Source organism: Bos grunniens, chromosome 23 (genome assembly GCF_055505025.1).
Source record: "Bos grunniens cultivar Pamir isolate PY7600 chromosome 23, Bosgru_T2T1.0, whole genome shotgun sequence".
NCBI classification, from domain to species: domain Eukaryota; kingdom Metazoa; phylum Chordata; class Mammalia; order Artiodactyla; family Bovidae; genus Bos; species Bos grunniens.
Window position 1 is genome coordinate 1,689,849 of NC_141187.1, and position 12,936 is coordinate 1,702,784.

Here is a 12,936-nt window from a genome sequence, read left to right on the forward strand (position 1 = left end):
AAAATCCCATGGAGTGACGAGCCTGGTAGGCTACAGTCCATGGGGTTGCAAAAGAGTCAGACACCACTGAGCAACTTCACTTCACTTCACTTCACTAGGTTTGTCATAGCTATTCTTCCAAGGAACAAGCATCTTTCAAATTCATGACTGCAGTCAATATCTGCAGTGATTTTGGAGTCCAAGAAAATGAAGTCTGTCACTGTTTCCATTGTTTCCCCATCTATTTGCCATGAAGTGATGGGACCAAACGCCATGATCTTTATGTTATGAATGTTGAGTGGTAAGCCAGCTTTTTCACTCTCCTCTTACACTTTCATCAAGAGGCTCTTCAGTTCCTCTTTGCTTTCTGCCATGAGGGTGATATCATCTGCATATCTGAGGTTATTGATATTTTCCACAGAAATCTTGATTCCAGTTTGTACTTCATCCATCCTGGCATTTCACATGATGTGCTCTGCATATATGTTAAATAAGCAGGGTGACAATATACAGCCTTGATTTACTCCTTTCCCAGTTTGGAACCAGTGTGTTGTTACATGTCTGGTTCTAACTGTTGCTTCTTGACCTGCATACAGGTTTCTCAGGAGGCAGTTGAGGCAATCTGGTATTCCCATCTCTCTAAGAATTTTCCACAGTTATTGTGATATACACAGTCCAAGAAGCTAGCATAGTCAGTAAAGCAGAATTAGATGTTTTTATAGAATTCTCTTGCTTTTTCTTTGATCCAGTGCATCTTGGGAACTTGGCCTGAGTTCCTGTGCCTTTTCTAAATCCAGCTTGAACATCTTGAGGTTCTCAGTTCATGTTCTGTTGAAGCCTCGCTTGGAGAATTTTGAGCATTACTTTGCTATAGGTGGACTTTTGACTGAGTGAATTTTAGACAAAATTAACTTTTAATTTAACTGTTTAAACATACTTCTTCAAAAAGGGACTAAATTTCCTCAAAAAGGGACTAAATTTGATTTTTCATTATTAAAATAAATTTTAAAATGCCCAGTTCCATAACACAATGTTCACTTATAAAATACTCAGTGTTCTAAAAGTAGCCTGTATAAAAATTGTATTACCTTCAAGAATGTATATGGCTGACACAGTTTTGACCCTTCATATTAAGACTGTGAGTCACATCAGAATGCTCCCATATATCCACCTAAAACTTATTATCAACCTTAACATCCAGGAAGACCACCCAGCAAACTTAACCAAGGACCATTTCTCAACTTAAAATATTTTGATAAAGCTCTACTGGGATGGTAACTGGACACTGGTATTTTTTTCAAACTTCACCAGCTGGTTTTAAAATGTAAAATTAAGGTTAAGAATCTCTGATCTAAAATACTGAAACACATGTTCCAGTGTTTCTAAAACTGTTGAATTCAGGAGTTCAGGATTCAAAACAAAATTGAAACCATTGTAAGCATATCTACCTTAAAATGAGTAATGCAAGCAGTGAAGTAGTGATGCCATGCTCATTTTGGCTGTTTCTTCCTAGGCAACATAGTCTGCATTTATTACTAGGATAGTTGGTTTAGATATCCATTTCATTGCAACCTCTGAAATAGTAAGGGACAGAAAACTAGCTTCTCCTTAAATTCTCTGATGGCTCAGATGGTAAAGGATCCACCTATAATGCAGGAGACCCGGGTTTGATCTCTGGGTTGGGAAGATCCCCCTGGAGAAGGGAAGGGCTTCTCACTCTGTTATTCTTGCCTAGAGAATTCTGTGGACAGAGGAGCCTGGTGGGCTACAGCCCAAGGTCTTGAAAAGGTCAAACACAACTGGGCAACTAATACTTAAGTTAATTTTACAACTGGATTTTAAAAATACTTTAGAAGCACAATTTCTTTAGTTCTTCTTTAGTTGAAAATAAAGTTTAAAAAAATTAAAAAAAAAGAAAATAAAGTTTAATAATCTATATTAAAAGTAAAATTCGATATATCACAGTGACATTTTCTCAATATTTCTCAATAACATCAATATTAATAAATCCTACAATATTTCGTATACATTACTTTTAAAAATTACTGATACATTCTTGCTTATATTAAGAAAACTCATCTTTATTTGTAGAATCAATTTCCTCAAATTTCTATTTTTATTTAATATTGCAAATGAACAGTGATTGCTCATGAATCACATGGCAGTATGTTTGCCAAGTAGCTTCATTTTCCTTTGCTGTTTTCACAGCTTAATTGAAACAGGGTTCATTCAGCTCCTTGACACAAAATGAATGCATTTGTGTTCTGCAATCAGCTTGAAGTGAGGCACTCAAATGTCCTAGAATAGGGCACACAAATTTTTGCTTTCATTCATTTCAAGACAGTGTGTTAGTATTACCCTCCATGTTTCCATACAGCCATCATCTAAAGTTCCACTATGAAATAGATCCATAATTAATTGTTCAGTTTGTACATTAGATACATTTTAACAAACAGCTCTCTTCTCTGAGAAGAGAATGTTACTGCCATTCTTAGCTAACAATCTCAGTTTAGAGGGTATTGATTACATAACATACTCGTAAGACAAGCTGATACATTGTCTCTATTCAAAATGCGTCCTTATTGAATTATGAGCTATTTAGACTTATCCAAAGTAATTATAATGGACTCTAATAAACTAGGAAATATTTTAAAACTGTAAAAACTGTTTTGTGATTTCTGTAATTCAAATAGTCATGTGCCAAAAATAAGTTTAAGTTATTATAAATCTACCATTTAAATATTAATTTGACAATAATTTAGCATCAATGAAATGTTTAATAATAATTAATTCATTGATGGTTATTAAATATTATATTTCTATATTAAATAGAATTGTATATTTAATATTAATATTTATTTAAAATATTAAATATTTACATCATTGTAAGAAAATAGTTTAATATCCAAATTAAATTTTAGAAAAATATCTTGAATAATTTAATTGCAGTGAAGCCTAAAAGGATACATGATATTCACAAAAGTCAGCATATTTGTCACTTCAACATGAAATATGAGCCCAAAAGAGACAAATACAATTTCAATCTGGTGATATATGAAATATGATATGTAAAGATTCAGAGTGAAGTGTCATACTCAGTGACTAGATTTCTGCTTCCACTGGTTAATCTTGAAATATTTTGGAAGGAATCCTGAATAAGAGATTCCATCCATGAATCTTTTAATGCAGGATCCAATCATCCTGGGTAGCATTCCTTGTTCCTCTCTTGCAACTCAATCCTGAGATGAAGAGGAGGGTCTGGGGCAGCTGGTTGTGAGTCTCCTCACACCATTGTTCAAGTCTAGGTGTTATCAGGAAACTGAGAATTGGGAGTTCTTTATTTTATAAAAATAGAGATCTGTATCCATGATACAACCAAAATGTAACAGAGAGGAATTAGTAATTCAAAATATAAGTGGATAAACAGAGATGCAAAGTTTACACTTCGAAGTAGATGTTATTAATTTAAAAGACTGCACATAGTTCATTACACATAAGCTATAAGTGGATACTTGGTAACATGTGAGGTATAGAAAATTAATGAAATGCATCAATCTATAATTTATATGAATGGGTCCTCAAATCACTTGTCCACATGCATATTTAAATGTTATCATCTGTCCATTTGGACATGGCAAGATGAGCAACCTATGGAACAAGAAGCAGAACTGAAAGCTCACTTTTCATAATAATCTAATACTAAAATCAGTGAGTCTAATGCATATTAATTTAATTAGCCTCCAAATTTATGATGCTCAACACTTACTATTTCTCATCATTTGACTATCCTTTTTCAATTGTCTGTATAGGGTATGGGAACATGAACACTCCCCAAATATAAATCTCATGACTATATACATTGACATGCAAACAGTTTCTTTAAAAAGAACAATTCTATGAAGACCTACAAAACCTTCTAGAACTAACACCCAAAAAAGATGTCCTTTTCATTATAGGGGACTGGAATGCAAAAGTAGGAAGTCAAGAAACACCTGGAGTAACAGGCAAATTTGGCCTTGGAATATGGAATGAAGCAGGGCAAGGGCTAATAGAGTTTTGCCAAGAAAATGCGCTGGTCATAGCAAACACCCTGTTTCAACAACAAAAGAGAAGACTCTACACATGGACATCACCAGATGGTTGACACTGAAATCAGATTGATTACATTCTTTGCAGCCAAAGATGGAGAAGCTCTATATAGTCAGCAAAAACAAGACCAGGAGAGGTGACTGTAGCTCGGATCATCAGTGCCTTACCAAATTCAGACTGAAATTGAAGAAGTGGACAAAACCACTATACCATTCAGGTATGACCTAAATCAAATCCCTTATGACTATACAGCGGAAGTGAGAAATAGATTTAAGGGACTAGATGTGATAGACAGAGTGCCTGATGAACTATGGATGGAAGTTTGTGATATTGTACAGGAGGCAGGAATCAAGACCATTTGCAAAAAAAGAACTGCAAAAAAGCAAAATGGCTGTCTGGGGAAGGCTTACAAATAGCTGCGAAAAGAAGAGAAGCAAAAAGCAAAGGAGAAAAGGAAAGATATACCCATTTGAATGCAGAGTTCAAAAGAAGAGCAAGGAAAGATAAGACAGCCTTCCTCAGTGATCAATACAAAGAAACAGAGGAAAACAATAGAATGGGAAAGACTAGAGATCTCATTAAGGATATTAGAGATACCAAGGGAACATTTCATGCAAAGATGGGCTCACTAAGGACAGAAATGGTAGGGACCTAACAGAAGCAGAAGATATTAAGAAGACGTGGCAAGAATCCACAGAAGAACTGTACAAAAAAGATCTTAAGACCCAGATAATCACAATGGTGTGATCACTCTCCTAGAGCCAGACATCCTGGAATGTGAAGTCAAGTGGGCTGTAGGAACCATCACTACAAACAAAGCTAGTGGAAGTGATGGAATTCCAGTTGAGCTACTTCAAATCCTGAAAGACAATGCTGTGAAAGTGCTGCACTCAATATGCCAGCAAATTTGGAAAACTCAGCAGTGGCCACAGGACTGGAAAAGTCAGTTTCATTCCAATCCCAAAGAAAGGCAATGCCAAAGAATGCTCAAACTACCACACAATTGCACTCATTTCACATGCTAGTAAAGTAATGCTTAAAATTCTCCAAGCCAGGCTTCAGCAATACATGAACCATGAACTTCCACATGTTCAGGTTGGTTTTAGAAAAGGCAGAGGAACCAGAGATCAAATTGCCAACATTCGCTGGATCATGGAAAAAGCAAGAGAGTTCCAGAAAAACATCTATTTCTGCTTTACTGAGTATGCCAGAGCCTTTGACTGTGTGGATCACAATAAACTGTGGAAAATTCTGAGAGATGGGAATACCAGACCCCCTGACCTGCCTCTTGAGAAACCTGTATGCAGGTCAGGAAACAACAGTTAGAACTGGACATGGAACAACAGACTGGTGCCAAATAGGAAAATGAGTATGTCAAGGCTGTATATTGCCACCCTGCTTATTTAACTTATATGCAGAGTACATCATGAGAAATCCTGGGCTGGAGGAAGCACAAGCTGGAATCAAGATTCCTGGGAGGAATATCAATAACCTAAGATATGCAGATGTCACCACTCTTATGGCAGAAAGTAAAGAAGAACAAAAAAGTGAAAGTGAAAGAGGAGAGTGAAAAAGTTGGCTTAAAGCTCAACATTCAGAAAAATAAGATCATTGCATCTGGTCCCATCACTTCATGGGAAATAGATGGGGAAACAATGGAAACAGTGGCTGACTTTATTTTTCTGGGCTCCAAAATCACTCTGGATGGTGACTGCAGCCATGAAATTAAAAGATGCTTACTCCTTGGAAGGAAAGTTATAACCAACCTAGACAGCATATTAAAAAGCAGAGACATTACTTTGCCAACAAAGGTCCATCTAGTAAAGGCTATCGTTTTTCCAGTGGTCATATATGGATGTGAGAGTTGGATTATAAAGAAAGCTGAGCACGGAAGTATTGATGGTTTTGAACTGTGGTGTTGGAGAAGACTCTTGAGTGTCCCTTGGACTGCAAGGAAATCCAACCAGTGCATCCTAAAGGAGATCAGTCCTGGGTGTCCATTGGAAGGACTTATGCTGAAGCTGAAACTCCAATACTTTGGCCACCTGATGCGAAGAGCTGACTCATTTGAAAAGACCCTGATGCTGGGAAAGATTGAGGGCAGGAGGAGAAGGGGACAAGAGAGGATGAGATGGTTGGATGGCATCACTGACTCGATGAATGTGGGTTTGGGTGGACTCTGGGAGTTGGTGATGGACAGGGAGGCCTGGTGTGCTGGGAGGTTCAAGGACAGGGAGGTTCATGGCGTCGCAATGAGTTGGACACGACTGAGCAACTGAATTGAACTGAACTGAACTTAATCACTCATGTCTGACTCTTTGTGACCCCATGAACTGTAGCCCGCTGGGCTCCTCTATCCATGGAATTCTCCAGACAAATATACTTGAGTGGGTTGCCAGGGGATCTTCCCACCCAGTCATCAAACCCGGGTGTCCTGCATTGCAGGCAGATTCTTTACCAACCGACTCATATGGGAAGCAGTTTCTTTATTTCCTGGTTATACAAAAGGAGCATCCTGTTTCAAATCTATATGTTCACAGATAATTATAACAGTACATATGAATATATATTAAATTTTACATTTTGTCAAATGCAGAACTAAAAGAAACTTTTATGATAGGAAAATCTTATAAGAAGCTTTAGAAAGCAGTCTATATTTTGTTTTCTTTTTAAATAAGATATGTATCATGATGGACTTAAAAATCAGTGAAACATATAACAAACAGTAAAGAATGAATAAATAAATGAGTATAATTTAAGTTTCCTTTTTTAACCTAAATTTTCTATAGTGTATACATATTATTTTTAGAGTAATAAAAATAACTTATTTTTAGGTTAGTCATACCTATGTATCTACTTACACTTCTTAACATCTGTGGCAAAATTTTTCTAATAATATGTAATTAATTTCACATGTGCAATGTGTAAAACACAGGCACTTTTGTTCATAGTTCCAAACTGCATTCTGTGGCCCAGTGCAGCAGAGATGGGTTATAGTGAGTGGATAATGGGATGGTGGAAGGGGCACTGAGATGCTGGAATCCTGATTTGTGAGTAGCCTCCTTTCTGTACTTCATTGTTTTCTATGAACTAAATCATGGAAAAGCATTGCAGTGCATTGGTTACTGTCTCTGGAATGTTATCTCCAGACTCCAACAAAAGAAACAAATTCTGTCAGAATAATTACCCTTCTGACATGAAAATCAAGAAACACTTCCTAAGTCAGCATGCATAAAGGGTTGATACATCAACATTTACAAACAGCGAGTCAAATTATCTTGAATGTGAAGTGTATTTTTGAACTAACATTTGCTCAACAATGTCAGAAAATGGCAAAAGAAGTTGGTGGCCAAAGAAAAAGTCAAGATCCTAAAGAGAAGTCTTCTTTTGGCCATAAATGTGTTTAATCTTTCAACATTAAGAATATGGCCAATTTGGCTGAAATATTAGGTAATAAAAGTTATTATATACAAATTCCTGACTCAAATCTTTCTTAGTGTGTCCAGATAAGCCAAACAATTTTCTACATTTTCCTCATCACTTAAGAAGTATTTTATTATTATTATTATTATCAATTGCTTTCTGTATGCAGAGAATCGCTTGTTGGTTAATTCTAATTTATTCAGAATGAAATCTAGTGTTTATGAGCAGGGTGGCTTATAAAATGATAGAGTCTATCTCTAGAATTGGCTGCAGCAGAAGAGCTAAACAAACATGAAAGAACAGAATAGGTTTCAGAAGTGAGTCCAGATCTCCTGACGATGGCTCCTGCAGCTCCATCAGAAGGTCTGAGAAGTAATTATTTATATTCACACATTTTCCCTATTGCCTTATTTACATGTATTAACATTTTAAATGTAAATAACTGAGAAATAGAAATAGATAGCCTGCATGGGCAAAGAATCTTTAAAAAAAAGAGTGGATATATGTGTATGTGTAACTGATCCACTTTGCTCTACACCTGAAATTAATAAAACATTGTAGATCAACTATACTGCAACAAAAAATAAAATGAGAGTAAAGAAATATGAGAATAAAATGCAATGCTTACAGAAAGAAAATATTGATAGAAAAAGTGATACAATCTAAATAAACTCCCATCCTGTTACCAAATATGCAGTCACATATCATCAATTTCATCCTTGCCATTTTCTTCAGAGCATATAATTTTGTAAACTAAATCTCACAGGTGATGATTCTTCCTCAAATTTATGTGCCACATGTGAAAAGCAATTACTGTATTTTATAAATAAAAATTCCATTTGAAAAAGTGATCCATAAATAATAATGTATCTTCTACTTAGAATGTAAGCTTTAAAAGATTGTTCACTGAAGTATCTCCAGGATTGAGGTCAATGGCATGCATGTGTTAGCCATTAATTAAGTATTTGTTGCATGAGTAATGATTTCTGGTCTTCTACTTCATCCCATGATTTATAGTCTGGCACAATTTTTAAATGTAGGAATATGTTTCTCAAAAGTAGACAGTAAGAACCAGGGAGGGACAATGTCTGTTGTGTACACCATCATATTCCTAAAGCCTGACAATATCTTTGTGCTCAAAGGACAAACTCAATTTTTGGATAGAAATCATTATGATGGTGGCTCCTGTTTCTGAATTGACCTTATGATAGTCACCAGAGAAGTGAGTTGATTTGATGCTTCTGTTCTGAGGAGGGTGCACTTTCTCCCAATGTCTGAACACTTCCTTCCCTGTCCCAATGGAGTACTACACCTTCATTACATGGAGCCCCAAACACAGGCCACATTCATCACTTCTTTTACTGCTTCTCATAAAGAGGAACAGATTGGCCTTCATATTATTTTAATAAAAATCTAGGACTGGGAGTATTTAAGTGAATGATATTTTTTCAAGGCAGTCAACTGGTGATACTGCATATATATTTTCAGGAACCATAAACTATACTTCTAAAGTAATGAACTGTATTGATATATCATAGGCACTCAATAATATTACTGAGTTGAAGTACAATTAACTTCAAATGGGTTTTAAATTAAATTATGTAGTTTTGAAATTAATTTATAGACTGATATGCTTACTATTAATTCTTATTAATCAATCATTATTTGGCACTTTCAGGAACTACATGCAATAAAAATAACTTGAAAGTTATAATTTCTGTCCTTAAAAGTTTATAAATCTTTTAACCATGTATTATTCTAATGAACTTTATGGTAACAGAAAGACAAAACATTGTTGTCATATCAATGAGTCAGACAATGGAAACAGTGAAACATTTAAGAAAGACACTATCCAGAATGTTCATTGTTGCTGTTGAAAATTATCTATGATTGTGGTTAATTGCTTTTGGAATTTTGATAAAAATTAATCTGTCCAATTTTCTGGCTCTTTAGGTAAAATCTCATCCTGTAATTACATAAATTAGTGTGACCTGGACTTCTAAAAAAAAACTGGGGTTAGAAAGATAGAAGTAATTTCTGAGTTGTCAGTGACTGATGAATGTTTTGATTTCAGTTTTAGTAAAGAAAAGGTCTTACCGTAGCTGTCATAGGCATCCTCACTTACTCCATGACCATAGTCATAGTACTCAGGAACACTGCAATAGATTTAGACAGTAATCAATGTTACTGTATTTGGGAGGAATCAACCCTAAAACTTATATGGAATTTGAAATCAAAATGTGTACTAAGGTAATATCCCAAGAGTCTCTAGACATAAAACACATATTTGAACATAAATAATAATAGAATAATATTCACTGAATAATACAATTCTAACAAGAATATTCAGTAACCTGTGGCGGATTCATTTTGATATTTGGCAAAACTAATACAATTATGTAAAGTTTAAAAATAAAGTAAAATTTTTAAAAAATAAAAAATTAAAAAAAAAAGAATATTCAGTAAGAACAATACAGGTTATTGACAATGAGTGCTATAATTTTCTCATCCCACATTAGTACTTTATAAAAAATCTCTATCCTCCACTTATATAAATCAAATGTCCTCTAAAACACAAGTATGGACTTCAAGAGAAGAATTATGAAAGGTCTATTTCCAAGAAAAAGTGCTACAGAAGATGACAATCTGGTCAATTGTGTATAACCTTTAATGCAATTAGCTTAAGAAATATACATAAATTTCATCTTCACTTTCATACACTGAAATTATACTCCTCTCCAACTTTTTCACAGCATAGGTCCATAGGTTTCTCATATATATAAGCTATTTCCTCTCATTTAATATTTTGCTAGATGCTTAGCATAATGTAACCAAGTTATAATTTTTAAAAATACTACACAAAAAGTGGAAAATATTTAAACTAACTTAATATTTGGATAATTAATGTGTATTATACTTAAAAATCCACAATATTTTTGGTACACTATATTTTTTCACCCCAGCTCCTTCATCTAAAGATTTCTGCCTGAATAAATTTATGCTTATGTACATAAAATTTATATGTATATTCACATATATAATTTTATGTATAAATTTATAAATTCTATCACAATTATGAATTCTTACCAAGTATATAAAAGGGTAACAATAAAAGGGCTTAATATCAAATACCAAATTGTATAAGGGTGGAAGGTGTGTGATAAATTGCCAAAGGGTTAGGTTGGAAGGAAGACAGGAAGACCTAAAATTATTTGGTTGTCTTTATCCCTCAAGACAATCCCATAGGCCTAATTTTATAAAATACTTGAGACTTCATCAATAGTAAGGAATGAGAAGGGAAAAAGAAATGTCTATATATTAGAGGTGAAAAGAAAGATAGATGGAAGTTCTGTCAATTTTATATTTCTGGGAAGCAATTGATATGGAATAATTCATTTTAGTGTAATGTAGCTGGAAAAGAGAAAGATAACTTCATCTTCATTGGCAGGATAATTATATACAGACTCTCTAAGGAAAAAAAAAAACTTACAGTAATAAGTTTTCTCTGCATACTTCTAAGACTTGAGATTGTAGAAATCTAAGGCTGGTGGCTGGATGTTTATCTTCTTAGAAATGATGCAACCCAATTGAGAACCCACATATATGTGTACCAAAGTCCTGAGAGTTTACACTGATTTCCAGGATTATCAAGAAGTGGCAGTCATGACTATCTAGCGGTGGTAATTTGTTTTTGAATGGATTTCAGTTTAATTTTAATTGACCAAGCTAAGAATGGAAAAGGAACATGACTAAGAGAGACCATGACAAGAAGCTGAGTTATTGTCTAACATAAATGACATATTTACACAAAGAGGGAATTTTAACTTTCAAAACTCAGACCTTTGTTCCATCCCTCTGTCCATGGGATTCACCTTGCAAGAATAGTGGAAAGGGTTACCATGCCTTATTCCAGGGGATCTTCCAAACCCAGGGATCAAACCTATGTCTCTTATGTCTCCTATTGGCAGATGGGTTCTTTACCATTAGCACCAGCTGGGAAGTTGAAAATAATGGATAATGCAAAATAATGGGAGAATAATAGATAACAATCATAATGGACTCTTACAGAGTTCATGCTTTTACTTATCCAAATATTACTTCTCATTGCTTCCATAAGAAAATATTTTACATTAACAAATGGCCACACAGTGAATGAAATACACTCTCAACCAATCTAGAAGCAAGAAATGCCCTTGTGACTGTGTCAGGAAACATGGGATATGCACGAAAATAAGGGTGTTAACTTTGAGGTCATTTCCAAATGAAGAGCAAGCTCCTCATCTTGTTACTGTGCAGTCACCTCCTCAGATGGTAGAATGCACTAAAAAATATGATCTAGCATTTACCATGGAAATAAAGTTAATACCTAGGAAGTCTTTCACTGCAGCATATAAGGAACTTGTCTCTAAATTATTACATAGAAGCAGACTTACTCTAAATCACTGCCTACCTCAGGGATTGTTATGACAAAAAAAAAAAATCTCAAATATAGACTATTAGTTCACTGGAAGAGCAGAATGTGTAAGAAAAAAGTACTGTTTGATAGAAAGCTGATGGCTCATTTTATACTATCACCAGTAAAACCTAAATGGCAGGCTATAAGCATATGTATTATAGCATTATGAGGAAAAACCAGAAAAAGCCCAATTATTGGTAATCCTTGCTGCTTTAAAAAAATGTTTAAAGAAGTTATGAACTCAAATAAGAATGTGCCATTTTTCCAGAAAAAACAAAAGTGAATAGAGATTTGTTAAGAGCGGTGGCAGCACAGGCACAGGAGGGCCGAGAGGAGCTACTCCACGTTCAAGGTCAGGAGGGGTGGCCGTAAGGGGATACCCCTTGTCCAAGGTAAGGAGCAGCCATGAAGCGATACCCCACGTCCAAGGTAAGAGAAACCCAAGTAAGATGGTAGGTGTTGGGAGAGGGCATCAGAGGGCAGACACAATGAAACCTTAATCACAGAAAACTAGTCAAGCATATCACACGGACCACAGCCTTGTTTAACTCATTGAAACCAAGCCATGTTGTGTGGGGCCACCCAAGATGGGTGGGCAATGGTGGAGAGGTCTGACGGGATGTGGTCCGCTGGAGAAGGGAATGACAAACCACTTCAGTATTCTTGCCTTGAGAACCCCATGAACAGTATGAAAAGGCAAAATGATAGGATACTGAAAGAGGAAATCCCCCGGTCGGTAGGTGCCCAATATGCTACTGGAGATCAGTGGAGAAATATCTCCAGAAAGAATGAAGGGATGGAGCCAGGCAAAAATAATACCCAGCTGTGGATGTGACTGGTGATAGAAGCAAGGTCTGATGCTGTAAAGAGCAATATTGCATAGGAACCTGGAATGTCAGGTCCATGAATTAAGGCAAATTGGAAGAAGTCAAACAGGAGATGGCAAGAGTGAACATCAACATTCTAGGAATCAGCAAACTAAAATGGAC

At 35.4% G+C, this 12,936-nt stretch overlaps 1 protein-coding gene across 2 annotated transcripts in view; it reads right to left on the reverse strand.

The window, feature by feature from the left end:
* Window positions 1–12,936, reverse strand: part of KHDRBS2 (KH RNA binding domain containing, signal transduction associated 2) — a 619,474-nt gene that overhangs the window by 22,824 nt on the left and 583,714 nt on the right. For both annotated transcript variants that reach the window (XM_086370607.1, XM_086370606.1), the window contains exon 8: window positions 9,589–9,647. In XM_086370607.1, the coding sequence (XP_086226733.1) occupies window positions 9,589–9,647 (59 nt within the window). The remainder of the gene's footprint in view (window positions 1–9,588; window positions 9,648–12,936) is intronic.